Source organism: Gymnoscopelus microlampas, assembly GCF_963454915.1.
Source record: "Gymnoscopelus microlampas genome assembly, chromosome: 23".
Classification (NCBI taxonomy): Eukaryota; Metazoa; Chordata; class Actinopteri; order Myctophiformes; family Myctophidae; genus Gymnoscopelus; species Gymnoscopelus microlampas.
Window position 1 is genome coordinate 1,235,128 of NC_139960.1, and position 24,843 is coordinate 1,259,970.

The window sequence follows — 24,843 nt, forward strand, 5'->3', positions numbered from 1 at the left end:
TTATGTTAATGGAATTATTCATTTACTAAAATTACATAAGTTGTCTATATGAAATTCGGCATGGAGTATCCTGACACATAGGGGTAAGTAGCAAAATAGGATTCTGGTGCTTGCTACCATTGTACTTTTAAATATGACCACAACATCCCCATAAAAACAAAAGAAAATACTGTCCGCTTGACAAATTATAACAAAGATGATTATTTCCCAGCACTCTATGGTGAATATCACTGCCTCACTTGTATATAGAAAACTTCCCATGTCCCTAAGCTTCAATTTGAGCCCAAGATGACCTTTGTATCTTGAACATTACTCTTTCTGTAGCCAACATTCTGCATTATACCTCAAATCGGAGAAAATTGAGTATTCAGTCATAGTAGAGGCCCTTGGAGTGGTCCACGTGCGACTGTTTATTTTCTTTTCTAGTTTGGATTTTTTGGCATCCTTAGGACCTCCTAATATAGGGATCTCGATGATCCCAAGAAAAAAAGTGGTCCAAAGTGTGTTTTTTTCAATGTTATATTACCCCTATGAGACCTGCGAGATTGCTGGCTGGAACGCCAGCGTGTCTTTCGGAGGCGCGCTAGACGTAGCCCAAAGATAGAGATACCATTTGATTCTAGACAACCTCAGGTTTCCAATGGGACCAACCTTGTCATGCTACCTTGTCGGGAAGGGGGCTAATTACCTAATGATTCAAAGTTACACAACATTTTGGCGAGGGAAAAACGGCCATCAACATTTTCCAAATGGTCCCTTGAGCTGTCACCTCAATATATGTGAATGGAAATGGGTTACATGGATACCTACAGCCTCCCCTGTACAGACATGCCAAATGTATGCCAATATCATGCAGTTTTGGGCAGGAACCATGCAGTTTTTTGAATGCAGTACAAATATGTAATTTCCGCCTATTGTAAAAAGGAGACCACTTTACTGTATCTACTGTATAGCTGTATGAGACCTCTGTACTTTATCTATTGCTATATGAGACCACTGTACTTTATCTATTGCTGTATGAGACCACTGTACTGCATCTATAGCTGTATGAGACCACTGTACTGTATCTATAGACCACTGTACTGCATATATAGGCCATTGTACTGCATACATAGCTGTATGAGACCACTGTACTGTATCTAGACCACTGTACTGCATATATAGACCATTGTACTGCATCTATAGACCACTGTTCTGCATCTAGAGACCACTGTACTGTATCTAGGCCACTGTACTGCATCTATAGACCATTGGTCCAGTGGTCCACAGAGCCTGGGGGGGACCCAGGCTCAAGAACAGCTTGCCCCCAGTGGGGGGCGGTCACCGCGAAGACTTGGTAGATGCAGTACAGTGGTCCACAGATGCACTAAAGTGGTCTACATATATACTAGAGTGGTCTAGAGATCACGACAGTGGTCTACAGATGCACTAGAGTGGTCTACAGATGCAGTACAGTGGTCTACAGATGCAGTACAGTGGTCTACAGATGCACTAGAGTGGTCTACAGATGCACTAGAGCGGTCTACAGATGCACTAGAGCGTTCTACAGATGCACTAGAGTGGTCTACAGATGCACTAGAGCGTTCTACAGATGCACTAGAGTGGTCTACAGATGCACTAGAGTGGTCTACAGATGCACTAGAGCGTTCTACAGATGCACTAGAGTGGTCTACAGATGCACTAGAGTGGTCTACAGATGCACTAGACTGGTCTACAGATGCACTAGACTGGTCTACAGATGCACTAGACTAGTCTACAGATGCACTAGACTGGTCTACAGATGCACTAGAGTGGTCTACAGATGCACTAGAGTGGTCTACAGATGCACTAGACTGGTCTACAGATGCACTAGACTAGTCTACAGATGCACTAGACTGGTCTACAGATGCACTAGAGTGGTCTAAAGATCATGACAGTGGTCTACAGATGCACTAGAGTGGTCTACAGATGCACTAGAGTGGTCTAAAGATCATGACAGTGGTCTACAGATGCACTAGAGTGGTCTACAGATGCACTAGAGCGTTCTACAGATGCACTAGAGTGGTCTACAGATGCACTAGACTGGTCTACAGATGCACTAGAGTGGTCTACAGATGCACTAGAGTGGTCTAAAGATCATGACAGTGGTCTACAGATGCACTAGAGTGGTCTACAGATGCACTAGAGCGGTCTAAAGATCATGACAGTGGTCTACAGATGCACTAGAGTGGTCTACAGATGCACTAGAGCGGTCTAAAGATCATGACAGTGGTCTACAGATGCACTAGAGTGGTCTACAGATGCACTACAGTGGTCTATAGATACAGTAGTTAGTCTATAGATGCAGTGCAGTGGTCTCATACAGCTATATCCAGTGCAATGGTCTCTAGATGCAGTACAGTGGTCTTAAGATGTAGTACAATGGTCTCTAGATGCAGTACAGTGGTCTTAAGATGCAGTACAATGGTTTATAGATTCAGTAGAGTGGGATGTAGATGCAGTACAGTGGTCTAGATGCAATACAGTCATGGTCTCATACAGCTGTAGATGAAGTACAGTGGTCTCATATAGCAATATATGCAGTACAGTGGTCTAGATACAGTACAGTGGTCTCTAGATGCAGTACAGTGGTATCATACAGCAATAGATAAAGTAAAGTGGTCTCATACAGCTATAGATGCAGTACAGTGGTCTCATACAGCTATAGATACAGTAAAGTGGTCTCCTATTTACAATAGGCGGACATTACATATTTGTATACTGCATGGAAAAAACTGCATGTTTCTTACCCAAAACTGCATGAGATTGGCATACATTTGGCATGTCTGTACAGGGGAGGCTGTAGATATCCATGTAACCCATTTCCATTCACATATATTGAGGTGATGTTTTTCCCTCACCAAACTGTTGTCTAACTTTGAATCATTAGGTATTTAGCCCCCTTCCCGACAAGGTAGCATGACAAGGTTGGTCCCATTGAAAATCTAATGGTATCTCTATCTTTGGGCTACGTCTAAATTTGAGCGCGCCATAGTCTCCGAAAGACAGTCTCGCCGGCGTTCCAGCCAGCAATCCCGCAGGTCTCATAGGGGTAATAAAACATTGAAAAAAACACACTTTGGACCACTTTCTTTCTTGGGATCATCGAAATCCCTATATTAGAGGTCCTAAGGATGCCAAAAAAATCAAACTAGAAAAGAAAATAAACAGTCGCACGTGGACCACTCCAAGGGCCTCTACTATGACTGAATATTCAATTTTCTCCGATTTGAGGTATAATGCAGAATGTTGGCTACAGAAAGAGTAATGTTCAAGATACAAAGGTCATCTTGGGCTCAAATTGAAGCTTAGGGACATGGGAAGTTTTCTATATACAAGTGAGGCAGTGATATTCACCATAGAGTGCTGGGAAATAATCATCTTTGTTGTTATTTGTCAAGCGGACAGTATTTTTTTTTGTTTTTCTGGGGATGTTGTGGTCATATTTAAAAGTACAATGGTAGCAAGCACTAGAATCCTATTTTGCTACTTACCCCTATGTGTCAGGATACTCCATGCCGAATTTCATATGTGTAAGACAATTTATGTAATTTTAGTAAATGAATATTGCCATTAACATAATTTCACTCCCAAAAAGGGGGTTTTGGGGGCCCTGCGACCAAACGGCCCCGAGTTGGGGGTGGTCAGTATGAACTTGTGATGGCCCAAGGTATATGCTAACAGGAAATCATAGTGAAAAAAATTTAGCAGAAAACATTATGAGGGCTGGGCCTGGCTCCCGGTCTATCAGGAAGGCTGAATGAACAGAGCTTTCTTCACAATCTGTTAAGTTCAAAGTTTTTGCTTGCGTTGCCTGAAAAGCAGCCTTTGCCAAAGCAAATATTGCTTCACTGTTGTCTCTGATCCACTTGTTTAGATTATTTTGTGTTATTTCCTTGCCACTGTGCTTTTGAATGCAACCACGAAAAATGTCAATGTATATTTCAGTTACAGTGCACAGTCCTTGAGGAGCCATAACATTATTTAAAGAAAAGGAGGCAACCACCATCAGTGCATATATGGGGACATGGCAAAGACTGAACAACTCCAGGTTGTTCAGCTGCTCAACGTTGCTCAACTGCTCAGTGTTCAACATCTTAGCAAAGTACTCTTTGATGGACTTTGTGCTGAAGCCTTTCACCTCCACTCTGAGAGAAGCCCAGTCTCTGAGAGAATCCCCGTTTGATAGGAAGTCTTCTGATTCAACCTCTGGTCTGCATGTGATCATGATCTTTGCATTAGGAAGCAGGTCCCCCTCCACAAGTCTCTTTATCAATGGGGAAGAGAGTTCTGAAAGTCCATCAAAAATTATAGTAACATTTTCAGAATTCTTCTTTATATCCTCCAAGACCTCTTCTTTTCCTTCATCTGGTTCACTAAACGTATTGAAGAGAAGATCCTCCAAGCTCATGGGATTTGTGGATACTTCTCTCATATCAAAATAGAACATGTAATCTAGGTCCTTGTTGTCTCTTCCTCCCCAGATTTTCAGCATTTGACATGCAAGTGTTGTCTTTCCAATTCCAGTCTTACCCACAAGGAGAATGTTGTTTTCATCTGTTTTGAGTAAGTCATCTACAGACATTTCCTGTTTATCCTTAGGAATGTAGGTTCTATTTTTTTTAGGGCGAAGTTTATTTTTTTTTTCTTCTTTGCTATTCTTTCATATGTTGTATTTTCATTTGTGTCTAATACCAGTGGAGTGTAAGACAGCTCAGAATACTTATACTTTGGTAGGCCAAGAAATCTGTTGCTTTGGTTCCACACATCTTCTGATAGCTTAAGAGCTTTTGCTTTTAACTTTGCCTGGTATTTCTGGCATGGTATTGAACCTAAAAGGAAAATAAAAGCAGTATTGATTAATAGATTATGGGTTCATATTTTAACTCTGTTTTCTGGAAAACTTCAGATTTGTGCTTCACATAAAGAATATTTGAAACAAAAACGTCAACAAAAGAAATGTATACTATATATATATAGCAACAGCTAATGTTACACAAAGGTGTTCCCGGATTGAAAGGCATAACAACGTATAGGTGTTCCAGGTCTAAATGGGTTTAATGCTAAACGTATTCAGCATATGAGTCAATATTATATTATATATACCTTTAGAATAGTTTATATCCACTTCCTCATCATCTTTGAAGGAAAAGCAGCTGATCCATTGGTGTAGGTTTGCTTTCAAGGTCCTCTTCCTAGTTATGTCAATAATCTTTAGTAATTCATAGCAGGCTGCTTCCCCTTTGTTTGTGACCCCGTCCAGTATTGTTCTTGTTTTATCAAAGTCATCTTTCTCTGTCTTTATTTTACTGACCTCCTCCTGAGTGAACACTTCTCTCTGATACAGATACTTTACAATAAGGGAAAGATTCTGTAATCCTCCCACCAGGCGGGTTCTGGCGTTATTTATGTATTCCACAGCTGACTGACTTGTAGAAGCCATGTTGTCACTTTATTCTATTGTCCTGTAACCTATACTAACCTGAGTCCATAGGCTAGGCTAAAAATGACAATGTAAACAGTCATGTGTTAACACTGTTAATTATCAGTTCCTAGAGTCTTGTATCTGTCTGGATGCACATCTGTTATCTTCAGTGTGATGTGTGTGTGTTCTATGGTTGTGCTGATTGAAGTTTAGATCCAGACCACAAACATCTGCTGGTTGCTCTTCTAATGTGAACTGTATGGAGGTTGTGTCTCTGTAGAAAAAAAAAGATGATCAGTCTCTTCCACACACAGGTGAGATACACACACAAGAACTCCTCCTCGTCACTGTCAGACAGAAACCATGTATCGCCATGTCATCTTTTTTATATTTTATTTATAAATTAATGCCCTTTTTTACACTTTGTTGTTTGACAATGACACAAGTAGTGAAAATAGCTGATCTACAAGCTCACAACTGTGTGAGTTTATATAGTAGATCTGCTGTTTTTTGTTATATATATATATATATATATATATATATATATATATATATATATATATATTAAAGTTACGGTTTTGTACAAGGCTTCCACCTTACAATGATAATAACATTAATTAATATAGCTCATATTATTAACAGCGAAAGTGCTTTTGAATAACAATGTGAAAAATATAGCTGCAAGCAGCGATAATATGGGGCCAGGAGAGAGAAATGATAATTCCTTTAACAGGTCAGTTCATGAAAGTCCTTGCGGTCTTGTTTCCAATGAGTGCCTGTGAGCAATTAGGGGTTAAGAGTCTTGCTCAGGGACAAATTTCATGTCATCGACACATTTGCTGACCTGGCCTGGAATCGTACCTGGGGCAACCAGAGTCTCTGTCTCCCTAGGCGGGCTCACTAACCACTCAGCTATGGCCACCCCTCAGAGAGAGAGAGAGAGAGAGAGAGAGAGAGAGAGAGAGAGAGAGAGAGAGAGAGAGAGAGAGAGAGAGAGAGAGAGAGAGAGAGAGAGAGAGAGAGAGAGAGAGAGAGAGAGAGAGAGAGAGAGAGAGAGAGAGAGAGAGAGAGAGAGAGAGAGAGAGAGAGAGAGAGAGAGAGAGAGAGAGAGAGAGAGAGAGAGAGAGAGAGAGAGAGAGAGAGAGAGAGAGAGAGAGAGAGATAGATAGATAGATAGATAGATAGATAGATAGATAGATAGATAGATACGGAATAGATTGAAGAGACATAGAGAGAGACAAATGGAATAGATTGAAAAGACAGAGAGAGAGACAAATGGAATAGATTGAAGAGACAGAGAGAGAGACATGGAAACGGAATAGATTGAAGAGAAAGACATGGAAATGGAATAGATTGAAGAGAGAGAGAGAGCGCCATGGAAACGGAATAGATTGAGTCATGTTTTTTGCATTTCAACTTAAATGAGTCTGCATCAAGTGAGGCTTGAACCGGCAACCTTACGGTCATGAAGCACTCTTAGGTAGCTGCAACACTACCTATAGTGCTATATCTTTGTCCAGGCTGATATTGTCTGTTGAGGATCACAAACTCTTGCCTTCTGTCATGACCCAAGCCCCTGTTTCACTAACACTAAGATCACTCGTTCACAAACCATTTACCAATGAAGAAATTGTACATCTCCTCAGAACCAAAATTAGTGAAAGTAGCCGATCTACAAGCTCACAAACCATTAAAAGTTGTCAGATTGTACATTGGCTATTTTCACAATGAAGTATGTTATACATTGAAAAAACATACTCTCATTGCTATCTGAAAAGTTGTGAGATTGTAGATCAGCTCTGTGTAAAAAACACTCAATTAAGTATTTCATGTTATCTTTAACAATTGCAGATGTATTCATTGATAGTCATGTTGTGTGAAATGCAACTCAGATGAAGTCTGCACCAAGTGAGGCTTGAACTGGTGACCTTCAGGTTGTGGGGCACACATTTAAGCGAGAAGCCACCAACAGACAAGAACCTGTGAAAAAGGAGATCACACAGATGATACAGTTTCACGCAAATAGCTGAAAAATCCTGGGTTTAAGTGTTTTTCAAACTGCTCAAGATTGCGGACAATCTAAGGGCGGTGCTTACTGGTCAACGTGATAGATGTGTTCCTCATTAGTCAAGGCACATGTGTAAGCAGGTCTAATGGCTGTCGGCCAAACGAGGCATGACTTTTGCCTGTTTAAAGTTTCAATTTTCAAAAAATTGCTATAGCGCCCCCGTTTGACCAATTGGAGTAAGATTGGTTTCAGTGATATTTGGAATGGCCCTTTACATTTCTGCAAAGTTTCAAAGAATGGTAAGTCTGCATGTATGTGTTAGGGGCAGATGAATAATTGTCATAAAACTGCAATATTCATTGGCTCATTAAAGCTTCATTTTTTCACTTATGGAAGATATTTTGCAAACGTTTTTTGTTATATGTCCAAAGTTCATGTGTAAAAAGTTTCGTGCAGATTACTCAAAAATCCCAGGAGGAGATAGGTTTTAACTGTTTTTCATATAATTCAAAATGGTGGGAGATCTAAAGGTCAGAGGTCAAAAGTCAGAGTGTGAAAGTTGTTCAGCATGAGGAGACGCATGTGTGCATCGAAGTTTCATGGCTGTAGGTGAAACAGGGCATGAGTTGTACCTGTTCAAAGTTGTCATTTTCAACTGAGTGCTATAGCGCCACCTTTTGACGAAAGATTGTGAGATTTATTTTTTGATCGTTTTTCATGACCAGCTACCATATGGCCGAGTTTCATAAAAAGCGACTGCACGGTTCAGCCAGAACTGGCAAAAACGGCAGAAGAAGAAGAAGAAGAAGAAGAAGAAATGGAATAATGCGAATAACAATATGGGTCCATGCTGGAAGCCTGGCCCCATAATAAATTAAACAACGTCTATAATTGTAAGTATGCTAAACACAACTAGAGGTGGACAAAGCACGTGCAGTGGCGTAACGAGCCAACAGTGGGGTGGTCACCGCGGAACCTCAACGCCCCCCCCCCCCCCCCCCTCCCCCCCGGCATGGCCGTTAATCAGACCATCAACAATTATGGAAACGCCCAGGCAAAACCTATACATGATACAATCCATAAGAAACACTTATGGATTGTAAGACTGGGAACGCATCTGTGTCATTTTAGATTTATTTGGCTATTGAAAAATAGCAGATCTACAAGGTCATAGCTCGGCACTGAGCTTGTAGATCTGCAATGTTATTTTTTTTTCGTGAAAATTTGAGAACATTCAAAATACTGATTTAGAAGACCTTTGTAGAATCGGCCTCAGGTCTTAATGGGTTGATATAATAATTAGATGCAGATAGCTATAGGGCTATTGTGCTTGCATAACACACGGTCACAAATAAAATAGTTATTGGAACATTAGCCTACATTTAGGAAGATTTGGCTTTTCATAGACAAAATTGTCGGTTATCTGTGTTTCCTTAATTCTAGAAAATAAAGGAAAATAAATTTGAGACAGAACACATAGAAAACAGCCCAAGCCCAAACTGTTGCTGTACAGCTGCGTACTGTACAGTAGTTGCGAGGTCGAGATGAACGACGCACCTTGTAACTGTCCCAGAAGGAGAGACAGTGGTTTCAGTTATAAATATAAATATGGTTTGTTTATGTAAAATTAATGTTCATTTTGGGTTTAAAAGATTAATTTCATTATGAATGAATAGTATTAAAAGGGACAATAAATATATTAAAAGGGTCTATATTACAAACATTTAAGGTAAAAATGCTGTGCTTGGAGGTTTTGTGGTAATTGGGCACAGAGTCACATTGTCAGAGTGAAGCTGTCGATCAAGAGTCAGAAGCAAACTGAGTTGATCCAGAGAGGTCACGTCTAAGAAACTCCAGAGAGAGAGAATAATATTGCCAAAGTTCTGCACATGGTTCAAGAGGCGCACACGATAAATGCTCATTGTATTTGTGCCTTTCATTGATTTGTGATGTATCTGATGTGTGTTATCAAAATGTGCAAATGTAAACTTTGTTTGAGAGACTTCAGTGTAACATGTGGACAGATACATATTAATCTGGGGGTCCTTAACATGAAAATGTTTGAGAACCACTGGTTTAAACAACATTAGAAAACAAGCCCAAATAAGCAACTACACTTTAGAAACAAGCCCAAATAAACAACTTCACTTTAGAAACAAGCCCAAATAAACAACTTCACTTTAGAAACAAGCCCAAATAAACAACTTCACTTTAGAAACAAGCCCAAATAAACAACTTCACTTTAGAAACAAGCCCAAATAAACAACTTCACTTTAGAAAAAAGCCCAAATAAACAACTTCACTTTAGAAACAAGCCCAAATAAACAACTGCACTTTAGAAATAAGCCCAAATAAACAACTGCACTTTAGAAATAAGCCCAAATAAACAGCTACACTTTAGAAACAAGCCCAAATAAACAACTACACTTTAGAAACAAGCCCAAATAAACAACTGCACTTTAGAAACAAGCCCAAATAAACAACTACACTTTAGAAACAAGCCCAAATAAACAACTACACTTTAGAAACAAGGCCAAATAAACAACTACACAGCAACAAGCGCCAAAAACCGCAGCCTGCAACTGCAACTAGCAATATTTGCAAGCAGAAAGAAGCCCAGAGTGGCTTATAATAAGCAGACATGGCAACACTGCAGCTCAGGGTAGTTGGGGAAGCCCGCGGTATCCTCGCCTCTTCTGACTTCTTTCACGTTATTAGCTTGCCCTCTCCACTAGAGCTGTTGGGGGGCCGCAGGTGCTAATCTTCGGTCAACTCAACTTGCATCTCTGTTATGTATTTATTATTTTATTTTACCAATGGCATTTGGGTGGTCTCCAAACTGACTCTGGGCCCCATCGCGACTGTATTGTCTGCATCACGGTAGTTACACCCCTTTAGAGTACTTGAGTCAAAGTAAAGCCCAGATAGTAGCTTACTCCTGGTCAAATATGACTCAATTACAAGTGATTTAAACAAGAAATGACTAAAGTCATAATATAGCCGCTAGCGGCAGGCTTTTTTTGCCCCAATCTGCCGTTGAGAAATTGAAAAAAAAAAAAAAAAAAAAAAAAAAACTTTTTTGAAAAAATATGTCCTTTTGAATGTGATTTGACATTCATATTATTAGCAGCTGTATTGTGTGTGTGCCCCCCCCCCCCCCCCAACTACTCAAGTTAAAGTATCAATACTGCAATGTAGAAGAACTCTGCCAAAAAATGGCATACCTCAATATGACATTTTGCGGCTATATTATGACTGTGTCATGTCTTGTTTTTTTATAGTGCTGTAACATGTTAAGGCCTAATCACTGTCATTCAAGCATAAATGTCTTAACATTAAAATAAAAATAAGTAACTGGTATAGGACTAGCCTACCTATTGTGGTACAAAACAAGTCCTTCTGTAGTGAATTACAACATTAGGATTGTGCAGAATTCAAGAAGCTTTATTTGTTACTGACTCATAAAGATACAAGCAGCGAAATGTTGTTGGAACTTGTACCACAGATGGTTCTACATATAATTGATATAATGAAGAGAAGAAAATATTAAGCAAGAAAATAGAATGGACAATAATAACAAAATAAAAATAGCCTACAGATATATACAGTTTTAGGAATACTCTGGGACTTGTCTTAGACAGGCATGTCATCAGTGGTGTAAAGTAACTACATGTACTCAAGTACTGTATTTAAGTACAATTTTGAGGTATTTTTCACTTTACTGTTGTATTTCCAGTTTTCAGTAGGCCTACTTGTACTTCTACTCCACTACATCTCAGAGGCAGCTACTTTTACTCCACTACAATTATTTGAAAACTTGAGTTACTAGTTACTTTGCAGATATAAATTATTACATTATAAAACATACATTAACCACTTTAGCCCTATTTTATACCAAGGCTATTTGAAAATAGCTGATCTACAAGCTCACAACGTGTCGCATCGCGACGCGTTGTGAGCTTGTAGATCTGCTATAGCCTATATATATAGGCACTTACATCTGAACTCCAGATGTCGGTCGTGAAACGAATTGCTTCTGCACTGTCCACATATGCCGTCAGAAAACCTCGCACTTCTTTGTGAATCTGCGGGATGGCTGTGTCAGTAATATAACTGCGGCTGACCAGAACGTAGCGAGGCTCTAGGTGCTCTATTAAGCGTTGAAATCCGACATTATTTACCACAGACAGTGGCTGGTCATCCAGCACTATAAACTGGGCAATGTGTTCTGTTATTTCTTTTGCCTTCTTGCTCTCTCTTGAGAGTTTTTCACGCTTTTCAAATGTCTCTGGCAACGTTGGTTGTTGGGGGCCAGCGTGTCGTCGCCTTTTCTTTTCTGTAGCTTTTTCATATTCCAAATATAGGGCTTTATGGTGTTGTTTAAGATGGTTAATAAGGTTGGTCGTGTTGTACCGTGTACCGACGTTGCCACCGCGTGGGACGTCTTTTAGACATGACTTGCACTGGGCTGTTGGGTCCGTTTGGGCTTTTAACCCGAAAAACTCCCACACGGCTGACATCGCTGCTTTCTTTCTGCTCGTACTGAAGTTCTGCTAAATACTACATGGGCCAGAGCTAGCCTCCAGTCGTGCTAATAACAAACACCGGTGCGCTGCTAGTGTTGCCAAATTTTGTGAGAGAAATAAGCAACCAGGTCTAGGAAAACCTGGGCACAAAACATTTATAAAAAATATTTGAGAACCCCTGGTTTAAACAATAATTACAAAAAAAAGTAAGCAAGCCTAAATAAGCAAATACACGATGAAATGAGTCCCAAAAAACGCAACGCTTAACTACCGATTTTTACAAGCAACTTTACAGAAAAAGAAGCCCAAATTCGCTTATAATAAGCCGACATGGCAACACTGGTTGTAGCCAACGTGCTCCGAGTAGGAAGGATCAAAGTGCTGGAGCGGATTACTGGAATGGAGTGCTTTAATCGCAGCGTTTTATCGGTCATTTTGCTGGAATCCGATCCGATCCACATTTTTTCATTGATAAATCGGAGCGCGGCATCTCTAGTGTGTGTGTCTCGCGCTCCTGCAAAGGAGGAGAGGCGGGTGCTTTAAAGGAAACTTACTCCCCATTGGCTTAAAGGGGGGGAAGTGTGAAGGACAGCCAGGACAGCCAATGAGACTTAGGTGTCGACCCCTGAGTGCTTAGGTGTCGAAAGTCTACTCAGACTGTCTGTAGAGACGCGCTAGCGCTAGCGTCTAAAAAGTGCATATAGCCTAGGCTACAACGTTTTTTATGACACAGCCACATGTTAACAATCTTAAGACTATCATTTACTACAAAACTAAATATATGTGTTCAGTAGGACAGTGGCTCTCAGGGCACCCCTGAATTAAGCTTTGACTTTATACAACCTTACATTTATGTCACATTACGGTACATAATAAATATGTAAATATTTCCCCCTAAACTATAATGTCTCTAGAGGAAACCTGGAGAGAATATCTGTTACGTAACAGATATTCTCTCAAGGTTACCATTATAGGACAGATTGAAAATTAATGTATACTTGACGTTTAACCACTTAGTTGAACCCCAGCATCCCAGGAATTTTCTTCCCCAAAATAGTCGATCTACAAGCTCACAACTAGTGTTTTTGGCGAAGAGATTTGGTGTAGAACACACCAACTACGGTGCAATTAATAAGTAGGCTATATCGGGGGTCTATAAGTGATTAAAATGAAGTGATATTGATACATTTGAAATATTATCAATCCTGCGGCACCCATGGCACCCACTTTGAGTAACCATGCAATACCACGTCCACGTGTCATGTGCATGCACTCACCAGTACACTCCCTATAGTTCCTACACAAGTTTTAAGAAGTTGATCAACATCTCATGACCCCATAGCAACACACACCAACATGTATCTATGCCTATGACCGCATTACAACACACGTCAACATGTATGTATGTATGTCTCTATGACCTCATAGGAACACAGTCAGACAAGTAACAGAAAATAAACCACATGAACCTGAGAACAAAGTCAACAATATGTTACTGTAACTACAGTCACGAGTATCAACTGAAACCAGCCGATCAGCTGATGATGAAATGATTCAATTCACAACCAAACTAGTTAGCTACCTGCTACACTTTTTAAAACCTATGAATAACAAATGTTTTCGCATTTCTTACCACTTCAACGTCGTTTCAGCGTTTCTAATGTAAAAGCAGCGACTCATTGTGACAACAAAATCGAAACTAAAGAAGACTTCAATTTCCACGGGGCGTAGACTATACAATTGCACTATACTTTTCACCTTAGTGATCCGGTCTGGGTCTGGAGCGGATACGGAAACAGGGTTTCCATGAGTGTGATCGTGTAAGTTACAGGATACAGTAGGCGGGCTTTAAACCGGATCAGAGGACCGAGCAGCAAATAGAAAGCATCTTTGCACGTAGCTACTCCAGTATATCCACTAGATGGTGCCATTACTACATAAAATAGAACGTGTCCTGTTATAACAGAGTAATAACACACGTACAATAAATAAGAAGCTATTTTTCAGGTGATTGATGGTGTTAAGGTGAGGTTTAGGTATAGTTTCTGTGAATACCGCCCAACTCACTCCAAATCCAACTCACTCCATGAAGACTTAAGAAATATTTGCCCAACTCACTCCAGGGCTCGCCCAACTCACTCCAGGGCTGGGACAACTCCCTCCAGGACCAAAGACCAACTCCCTCCAGGACCATAGCCAACTCACTCCAGGACCAAACCCAACTCACTCCATGCAATGTCACCAGTGTAATATTGGTTCAATGTGTCAGTGGTGTAAAGTAACTAAGTACATTAACTTAAGTACTGTACTTATGTACAATGTTGGGTATTTGTGCGTTATTTGAGTATTCCCAACTTCCAATGGTTTTACCTCTACTCCACTGCATATTGGATCCACATATTGTTTTTTTACTCCACTAAATGTATTTGTTTTACTAGTTACTTTGCAGCTATAAATTATAATATTATAGTGTGTGTGTGTGTGTGTGTGTGTGTGTGTGTGTGTGTGTGTGTGTGTGTGTGTGTGTGTGTGTGTGTGTGTGGGTTGAATCGGTGGAGACTCTTACATTCTAACCCTAACCCTAACCCTAAACCCTAACCCTAACCTGGGTGGAGGGTGATTATGCGGGTGAACTCAGTGGAGGAGGGCCAAAACCTTAACGAGGAATATAACAACACCTCTTGATTTGACCAACAATAGAATAAGACATCTAACAAACACTGGACTCCAAGTGCCAAAGTGGCCAGCGAGCCCCCCCCCCCCCCCCCCAAGAGAGGGGGGGGGGGGGGGGGGGTTAAAGTTTTAAATACTGTAGAGACAGTATTTAAAACTTTAACCAAGCCTAAAACAGAATAGAGTTAAAAGTAACAAATTCCTCAATATTGTACTTAATTCCTCAATATTGTACTCAATAATAATTTTTGGAGTGAGTTGGGCAAGTGTGTGGAGTGAGTTGGGCAAGTGTGTGGAGTGAGTTGGGCAAGTGTGTGGAGTGAGTTGGGCAAGTGTGTGGAGTGAGATGTCTGGAGTGAGTTGGGCGCGATTTGGAGTGAGTTGGATTTGGAGTGAGTTGGGCGGTTACCGGTGGGGGCAGTCCGTCCTCTAGATATATTCTAACTCTATGATTTAAACAAGTAATCGGGCGGGAGTCAGTGGCGGGATGCTTGTGTAAACAACAGAAGATGAGAAGATTATAATAGAAGATTCATTGTCATAGGAAATTAACTTCACATTATAATATATCATAGCCTATAATGCCTGGTTTAGCCACTGAGCTAAGAGAGCTTATTGAAGGCAGAACTAAATCAATAAGAAGACACAAAGACATTATCAAATGGCTGCAGAAGAAAAGACTTCTAAGAAGACAAATGAAATGCAAAGAATGCAAACACAAGATGAAATTAAATATATCTGTTTGTTTGGACAACTATGCATGGTAAGTTTATTTGTATTGGATACAATGACAATTAATTGAATTATTATAATTATTAAGACATTTTGTATTAATGAATAACATGTTTTTCTAGAAATACACACATTGCAAAGGTGTAGATGTTAGGCCAAGTTTGCATTAATGCCCCATTTATGATTATACTGTTAGTAGCTACTTTGTATGCCTGCCTACTCTCTAGGCCAGTGGTTATCAAAGTGGGGTTTGGGGGCCCCCAGGGGTCCTTGCGGGGGTTCCAGGGGGTCCCCAGCAAAAGTAGTTAATATAGCGTAAAAATCTGTTTAAACACTTAAACCCTATTTGCATCAGCTATTTGAAAATAGCTCACAAGCAATGCACACGTGAGCTTGTAGATCGGCTATTTTCTAAAAAACTTTGATAACGTTACAACTTCAGAATAGCTAGTTTAACAGCACAAATCTTATGGAGGTCCCTGGCACAGAATATTTTCAGATGGGGGTCTGTAGCCAAATACAAATGGGTCCTTGAAATGAAAATGTTTGAGAAACACTGCTCTAGCCACTACCCCATGTCACATTTGTCTATATTTCCAGGGTTTGCAAACACAGAGGGAGGAAACTGAAGAGGTCTATTAGACACAAATCGATCTTCACCAAGTCAAAGGTCTCCCTCTTCAACTGGATGCGCTTTGTGTACAGGTAAGCTATGACATAGGCCATGGTAACCAATGTGATTTTAGTCTGTCCAATTGTATTTATTATTTATTTAGTATGTATTTCCATACAATATAAAACCATACTGTGTCATAAACAATTACTGGAGACTGCTTGTGATTATATGTTATTACAATTGGTATTGTAATAATAATAATTTGCCTAATTGCCTTGTCTAATTGCCAGATTTGCACAAGGCCTCCGTCTACGTCAAGTGGACATGATTGCAGATGACATTTCTGGGAGCTCAGCAACCCTCTCCAAGATGGCCCATAAGCTGCGAGTTGTCTGTACTAATGCGATGGAGAGATATCAGCAAACAAGAGGCCAGTACATTGGAGGGCGGCAACAGTTTGTCGCTATTGATGAGAGCCACTTCAGACACAAAAGAAAGGCAAGCGGCAAGCATTGTTACCTAGAGAGGAATGCAAATTAGCCTTCAATGGCAGCCAGATCATTCTTTTTAATTGTTCAGAGAAGATTAATTCCACATTCCTTGTATCTTTTCAACAGTATGGACGGGGACGAATGGCTGGTGGCTGGAAGAGGAAGAAGTGGGTGTTTGGGATGCTGGGTGTGGACCAGAGAGGGACAAGACCTGCAAAGCCTGTTCTTCGCTTAGTTGAGAGAAGAACAAGGAGAGATCTGGTGCCACTTATAGCTCACCATGTTAAAGTGGGATCTTCAATAGTATCAGACGAGTGGCGGGCTTATCGAAATGCTCTACCTCAGCTTGGTTACACCCATTTCACCGTCAATCACAGTGTGTCTTATGTTGATGCCCAAACAGGTGCTCATACCCAGCATATAGAGAGGGCCTGGAGGACAGTCAAGGAAACTGTGTGGAGGCGTAGGGGGAATCGAACAGAGGAGTTACTGATAAACCATCTCAGAGTTATTGAATGGCATGAGTGGCTTGCCCGTAAGCATCACAATGGACCGTTAGGACGGCTAATCCATGACATTGCTGTGATGTATGGACATTAATGTCCCTCTAAAATTCAGGGTATTAACTTGAACCCCCTATTCTGGGGGGAACATTTGCCAGAAATAACAGATAATAAATGACAGATCTACAAGCTCACAGCAAGACTCATTGCGATGTGTTGTGAGCTGTAGATCTGCGATTCCTTATCTGATATTTCTGGTGAATGAATAGAAACGGAAGAAAATAATTGCAACCTCACAAATTTCAAATTGAGAGTTATTGCTTCTAAAAAAGGGGTGAAATGGGAGTTGCATCAGAGGTCAAGTTGGCCGAAGAAGATGTGTCAATTGTCCCAGCATCACCTGTAGCTTAAACATAATAGAACATTCAATACCAAATGTATTACTAAGTGTAAACACTATATTGATACAAGTCAACACCTAGGGGTCCATTTCTGGAAAATACATTGTGTAGAACAGGGTTCTTCAACATTTTCAGCCCAAGGACCCCCTCTCTGAGAAAGAGATGATGCAAGGACCCCCATATATTTTGCATAAAATTGTGTTGCAGATTAAAGCTTTTTTATAGATGTTGGATTCATGTTAATGTGTATTTTTTAAAGACATTTATAACCACTTAAACAGTCAATACTTAGTAAACTTTCACTCTGTACTTAGTCTGCTCTTTTTTCCCCTCTCTTTGCTGAAAATAGACAATCTACTTGTAGATTGTCTGTTTTCGGCTAAAGTTGTCCCTAGAATAGGGATGAATAGGGTTCAACTTCAAATGTAAAAAACTAAGTTCCTATCACACAATGATTTGGTGGACCCCCTGTAGTAACTCTGAGGACCCCCTAGGGGTCCCGGACCCCCTGTTGATGACCCCTGGTGTAGAAGGAAATGAGAGCAGATTGATCTTGGTGGTTATTTTTGTTTTAAGCTTAGGTCCAGGTTGTGTACTCTGTTAAAAGTACTGTTTGTTCATTGTGTTCTGTTGTGTAGCTACAATAAGCCATGCTCACAATGATCAATAATGCCTATGGCATAATTACAGTATGTAGCCCACTGTTTTCTTCATTAAAAAGAAATTGTTCACTATTTCATCTGTGGGATTTCTTTAGTAAAATATTGAACAAGGTTGAGGTACAAATATTTGAAATATGTCCGAAGTATCACATCCGGTTTCTGTACCACCCATTTGCTGCTGTTGTACAAAGTGTCTCTGGTAGTAGATGGGAATCAAATCATTAACAATTGATCTGTAAAAGGTAAGTTAAGTATTTGTTAATAGTTAGTAAATGAGGAGTAGTTGCAACTTTAGAATAACTACCTAATAACATATATTAACCATTAACAAATACTTAATTCATGTTAGTAAATGAGGAGTAGTTGCAACTTTAGAATAACTACCCAATAACATACATTAACCATTAACAAATACTTAACTAGCCATTAATAAGTGAGTTACTAATAGCTTGCTCATAATCCGTTGATCATATATAAGGCGTAGTTAGTTTGTGAGTTATCTATCCCTTATCTATAAGGAATAGTTATAAGTCCTTACTAACTGTTAACAAATATTTAACAAGTACATTATTAACTCATTAACTAATGGTCTATAAATGATCTATTAACTAGTTATAAGGCATTTATAAGACAGTCATGAATCATTAGCAGATAGTTAATAAGTCAGTTAACTAATCATTTGTGAGTGATCTATTATCTATCTACAAGGCATATTTAAATCCTTAACATACTACTAAAACATATTTAACTAATAGTTTGTGAGTAGTCTATTAAGTATCTATAAGGCATGGTTACAAGTCCTTAACTAGCTGTTAACAAATATTTAACAAGACATTAATAACTCATTAAATAATGGTTTATAAATGATCTATTAAGTAGTTATAAGGCCTTGTTATCAATCCTTAACTGACTATTAACTAATGCTTAACAAGTCATTAATAACTCATTAACTAACAGTTTATGAATGATTTATTAACTACTTATAACGGATAGTTATTCTAAAGTGTTACCGTTATTTATTATGTGACTGTAGTATGAACGCTGTGGTGACACTTTATTATAACATATCTGAATTTGGAAACTCACACTGACTAAAACATAATGTACACTGACTACAGTATGTACAGCCATGCTGAGATGGATGCCTTTTGTTAAATCATCATCCTCTAGTTTTGAATATTACCAACAACATTAATATGAAAATATATAATCAATATATGCATTTGAATATAAGACCCTTATATGGTCTATAGTTGGCCAGCTTAAAGGACGACTTCACCCATTTTTCAACCTATGTTCATATAATTGGTCCCAGAGGAGGGCTGTGGACAGTTTAGAAACGTACCAGTGACATCATTGCTGGTGAATCCAAGCTAATAGAAACTGCAGGCTTTCTATTCCTGGAAAGTTAGCATGCTATAATAGAAGCCTTTGTTCTTGCATTAATAAGAAATAAAATAAAACATTTGAGATCTTGTTTGAAATGACCAAACCTGCCTGCCGATGATGTCACTGGTGGGTGGACACTCCAGGAATGATGTATTATATAGCAGAAAATGTAACCGTGTTTGATTCTTCATTTAGACTGATTCACTGCTGGTTGTCGAAGGAATGCTTTGAAGTTCTGGCCTCGGCTGTCAGCTCTAATCTACATCTAAAAGAACTGGATGTGAGTTTCAACAGCCTGCGTCTTGAAGAACTGGAGCAGGTTTCTGCTGTTCTGGAGAGTCAACGTTGTGGACTGCAGACCTTGAGGTAAAACATGTGTTTTTCTCTCTCTCTGTGTGGATCTGTAACATCAGAGGCAGTTTGTTAAGGAGTTTATGTCTCTGCAGATTGTCAGGTTGTGGGATCACAGAGGAAGGCTGCTCCTCTTTGGCTCTCACCGTCGGACCTTCCCGTTTGAAACACCTGGACTTAAGCCGTAACTGCCCCGGAGACTCTGTTCCGCAGCTACGCTCGATTGGACTAGAAACTCTCAAGTGAGTAGACTTGTATTGTGTCCGTGTTGATTAGTGCACGCAGTGCAGTGTTGATTTTGACAGCTGTTAATTTAGTTTTAGTCATAGTCTTTTGAATAAAATTCCATTTAGTTTTAGTCATATTTTAGTCATCTGAAATGTTTTAGTTTTTGTCTAATTTTAGCCGACTAAATATCATAAGATTATAGTCGACTAAATCTACAGTTGATTTAGTCGACTAAAATGTGTCTTGGCGGTGCCTTGATGCTGTCATAATGGCTGATTTTACACTTGGTTGCATGCTGAAAATAGCCGATCTACAAGCTCACAACGCGTCGCGCTGCGGCGCGTTGTGAGCTTGTAGATCGGCTATTTTCACTTGACTTGTCTTAGTTCTACTGGATCTCTTCTCCACTCGTCCCTCCCTAACATTTTAGTCTAGTTTTTATTTGTTGCCTAAATTGTCAGCTTGAGCTTGTAGATCTGCTATTTTCAAACATTTTAGTACTTTTGGTACTTTTAAGTACATTCGGAATGCCAATCCTTTTGTACTGTTACTCAAGTAAATGTTTTATTCTAGATTTTTACTTGTTACAGAGTATGTCTATATTGCAGTATTGGTACTTTTACTAAAGTAAAGAATTTGAGTACTTTTTCCACCACTGCATGCTGCAAGTGTCAGGTGGAGATGTTGTGTTAGACATCTGGACATTGATGTGTTGTTGTTGTTGTTGTTGTTGTTCTATTTCCTATAGTGTGGATCATGGAGGAGAACACTGGGTTAAACCTCAACTCCTTACAAGATGTGAGTATATATCTATATGTGTCTGTGTAACATCAGGCATTGATATTTAAAACAATGACGTTCCTGTCAGGATTACAACTAAACATGGTATGTGCACGGTTAGTCGACTGTACCAGTGGTTCTCAAAGTGGGTTCTGGGAAACCTCAGGGGTCCTCGAGGGGTTTCTAGGGGAGTGTCAGCTAAATGAGTAACAGTTTAACTACAAGCTCACAACGTGTCATTTTGAGATTTTTTGACATGTGCAAAATAGGGACAGATTGAAAGTGATTCATAGTCTCGGCCTGGTGGGGACTATGTTTCTGTGTGTGTGTGTGTGTGTGTGTGTGTGTGTGTGTGTGTGTGTGTGTGTGTGTGTGTGTGTGTGTGCGTGTGCGTGTGTGTGTGTGTCCATCTGTCTCTCTGTCTATGAACAGCTAACCTCTGGCACAGTTGGACCGATCGATGTGAAACTGTGCACACACACTCCCTGGAGGCCAGAGCAGAACCTCTGCCACCTCTGTTATAGCGCCACAAGGCGGACAATTTTTGCAAAACACTTTTTTTAATAATACTCCTACAGATTATGTACACATTATCTGCCCGATTGCTCATATTCCATCCTGATTGGCTAAGATTGGCTTCCGAAGTGATGTGGCCCCATAAACAAAATGCCTCAAATTATGAACGCAGCGTCCGATTGTCTTGAAGCTTTGCTGGCCTACCTGCCCTGATGGAGACCTGTGCTCCAAGGAGCACCTTTCTCTAGTTTCATAATTATTTAATTGGCTAGTTAGTTAGTCCAATGAGAGAATGTATAAGCATGAGCATGACTATTCATATTATATTCTCTCCACCTGCAGTATAGATCACTGTTTCCCAAACAGTGGGTCGGGACCCATATGTGGGTCGCAGACCAATTTTTATGGGTCGTGAATAAAAAAAACGTTATTGATTTTTTATTTTTTTATTTATTATTTAGTTTTTTATCATTACTATTTAGAAAATTTACCAAAAAAATTAAAGTGAAGTTAAAAACAATTCAAACGTTTTTCAAAAGAATTCCAAAAAATGTAAAACCATTATTTTATTATCATAATTGCAAAACATTCTTTTATTCTGCGAAAAGACATCGCAGCAGCTCTCTTTCAACTCAAATTAACCTAATTTCCTATGTTACTTTGAGCAGTCATATGCTGTTTCCAGCATTGTAAAGTGGTGGCTGCCTGTTAAGCCAACTCTCCAACGCGTCGCATCATGGCACGTTGTGAGCTTGTATATCTGCTATTTTCAAATAGCTGATGCATATTGATTTAAAGTGCTCATGTGGCCTAAGTTGCTTCTTTTGGGCTTGTTTTCCTAGACCTGGTTGCATATTTCTCTCACAAAATATGGCAACATTGCCTGTAATAATGAGTCCTCATTAACGTCGGCCGGCAGTTTGTGCTGAACTAAATGCCAACTTTTGCCAAATCTGTTTGGTGGAGAGTCACCTTCAGAGGGGGAAATACTACCTTCCCCCTATTTAAAAAAAACAACCAGCAGATAACAGAGTCAGAATGTTAGCATGTTGGACTAGCCTACAGAACATGTCCATTCATTGAAGCTAACCATGGTTTTCCCTGTTTGGATTTCATGTGAGAAACGGTTGAATTCATTTTGCTGAATATACAACTGAGTGTTTATAGTTATACTTAGCATAGCAGATCCACAAGCTCACAACGTTGCCAGGCACATCCCTAATCACTATACTCTCACTCAGTGAATGACATTCAATGAAATTATGTTTTTAATGTTTATTGTCTTTTTTTCTCTCATCAGATTACCATCTTCTCACACTGGACACAAACACAGTAAACAGAGAGCTCTCTCTGTCAGAGAACAACAGAAAGGTGGCATGGGGTAGACAGGTTGAGTATCCTGATCACCCTGACAGATTTGAAATCTGCCCACAGGTTCTGTGTACAGAGGGTCTGACTGGACAGTGTTACTGGGAGGTAGGGTGGAGTGGAGTGGTTTCTATAGCGGTGACCTACAGAGGAATCAGCAGGAGAGGGCGGGGTGGTGATTGTAGGCTTGGGTACAATGACAAGTCCTGGAGTCTGATATGTTCATGTCAGTCTCCAGACTACATTGTCAGACACAATAGGAAGGAGACTATACTCCCCGTCAGTGCCTCTGGCTCTAACAGAGTAGCGGTGTATCTGGACTGCCCTGCTGGGACTCTGTCCTTCTACCGAGTGTCCTCTGACACACCGACACACCTGTACACCTTCCAGAACACATTCACTGAGCCCCTTTACGTCGGGTTTACTGTTGTGGCTGGCTCCTCGGTGTCTGTAGGTGTGGACAGACATTAGTGTCTGTGAGGACAGCACAGACTGTCTCTGTGTGAGGACAGACTGTGAGTCTGTGTCCTACCCATTGGGGAATGTGCAATTTGGAACAGACCAATATGGTCGGCCCGGATATGCATATATGCCAATACATGGCCTTTAGCATAATATACTGTATGTACTGAATATATGTTTTTTTCTGTACAGTGCAGTAGGCTATATGTAACTGTGCTCTGGTTCTGTCATCCACTGCTTGTCTTTGGGATGGCTCCATAAGGACTGCTTTAATTCATCCAGATCCAGATCAGTTTCTCAACAGACAGGTTGTAATGTTTGTGAAACGTTGTTGTCTATAATGTCATGTCAATGACAAGCTTACGATTACAATCCTTCCACTTACTGTAGGTATGAAGTGGCCATTAATGTTCCTGATCACAGTCACAAAGTTGAGCTCTGGATTGTTCACCCTCCCCCTCTTTTTTACTAGCTCTATTATCTATTCTGATAAAGTTGTCTGTAGGTGTGAGGGTTTGGATAGTGCTGATGTCATAGCACTGATGTAAATGGTGCATTTATCCAAAGTGCTTTACAATGTGCCTTACATTCACCCATTCACACACCGATGGTGGAGGAAACCATGCAAGGCATCACGTGTCTTGCTCAAGGACACTTTGACAGTAGTACAGGGGTGAGGCCCGGGATCGAAACCGGGAACCTTTGGATTCCCAAGTGGCCGCTCTATCTCCTGACTGAGCCACTGAGCCGGCCCCTGTCATAGTAGTGATGTCATAGTACTGACATCATAGACCGACCTCCAAATACTTTGTGCCTATTATTGTATTCTATACTTTCGTCTCATAGGAAGAAGTTGTAGAATTATAGGTTCTGCATAGAATAAGGAATTAACCTGCACCTCACTTGTTTTTCTAGCATACGTTGGGATATTACAGTGATGTTGTTAACACGTCTAATGCACGTCCTGCATTAGAGACGTGTTCAAAGTCCAAGCACTGTAGAACTCAATTCAATTCAAACTTTATTCAAGACGCACACAGGGGGGTCCATAGTGAAGAACACATAAAACATATAAAAACAAAACAAAGACAAAACAATAAATCAACAAAGCATATACAAACAAGGCAGGACTTTCAGCCTTATCTCTGCACATACAGGCTAGAGCGCCAGTGTCTCCATAGCTTAGATGACAGCCTAACAGAGCTCTTGGCAAGATTAGAGAGTGATACAATAATGCTGTTCACAGAGTCTGTACATTAATCTATACATCAGGTTTGGTAACACAGCAGGGCAAGTGGGTACATTTATATCTACAAACATTTGACTGGCACTACAGCATCTTGGGGCTTTGAGCAGTAGCCTCATTCAGTCGTTATAGGCCACTGTCATTTTTTGCAGACTGCCCTTTTTGTAGCATCGCCACTCATCTGGAATATGTTGCAAACAGCGCCATGGCTTTCTTAGCCAGTTATTGGGGTTTCATTTAGTCAAGCATAAGTTACATTTTATTTATCAAATGGTCAGAAATAACAGAACAAATGGATAGATTCAATCAAATAACATAACACTGACTTATGTTATTTGATTGCCTTTCACTGTTGCATATAGTTAAGACATGGACCAATCATGCTTACTGTCATGTGTAGACACCCACCAAAGGCCCATGCTGAATACCTTGTTTATTATGTTACATT

At 40.0% G+C, this 24,843-nt stretch overlaps 1 protein-coding gene across 1 annotated transcript; it reads left to right on the forward strand.

Moving 5' to 3' along the window:
* Positions 1 to 12,307: 12,307 nt before the first annotated feature.
* LOC311040052 (uncharacterized protein) lies at positions 12,308 to 23,779 on the forward strand (the record flags this gene model as incomplete). The annotated part of the gene is made up of 7 exons (XM_084050124.1): positions 12,308 to 12,381; positions 15,983 to 16,087; positions 16,893 to 16,952; positions 19,640 to 19,810; positions 19,891 to 20,037; positions 20,772 to 20,821; positions 22,620 to 23,779. The coding sequence occupies 7 exons, from the start codon at positions 12,308 to 12,310 to the stop codon at positions 23,156 to 23,158; spliced, it is 1,146 nt and encodes a 381-aa protein (XP_083906250.1). The 3' UTR covers positions 23,159 to 23,779.
* Between the last annotated feature and the right edge of the window lie 1,064 nt (positions 23,780 to 24,843).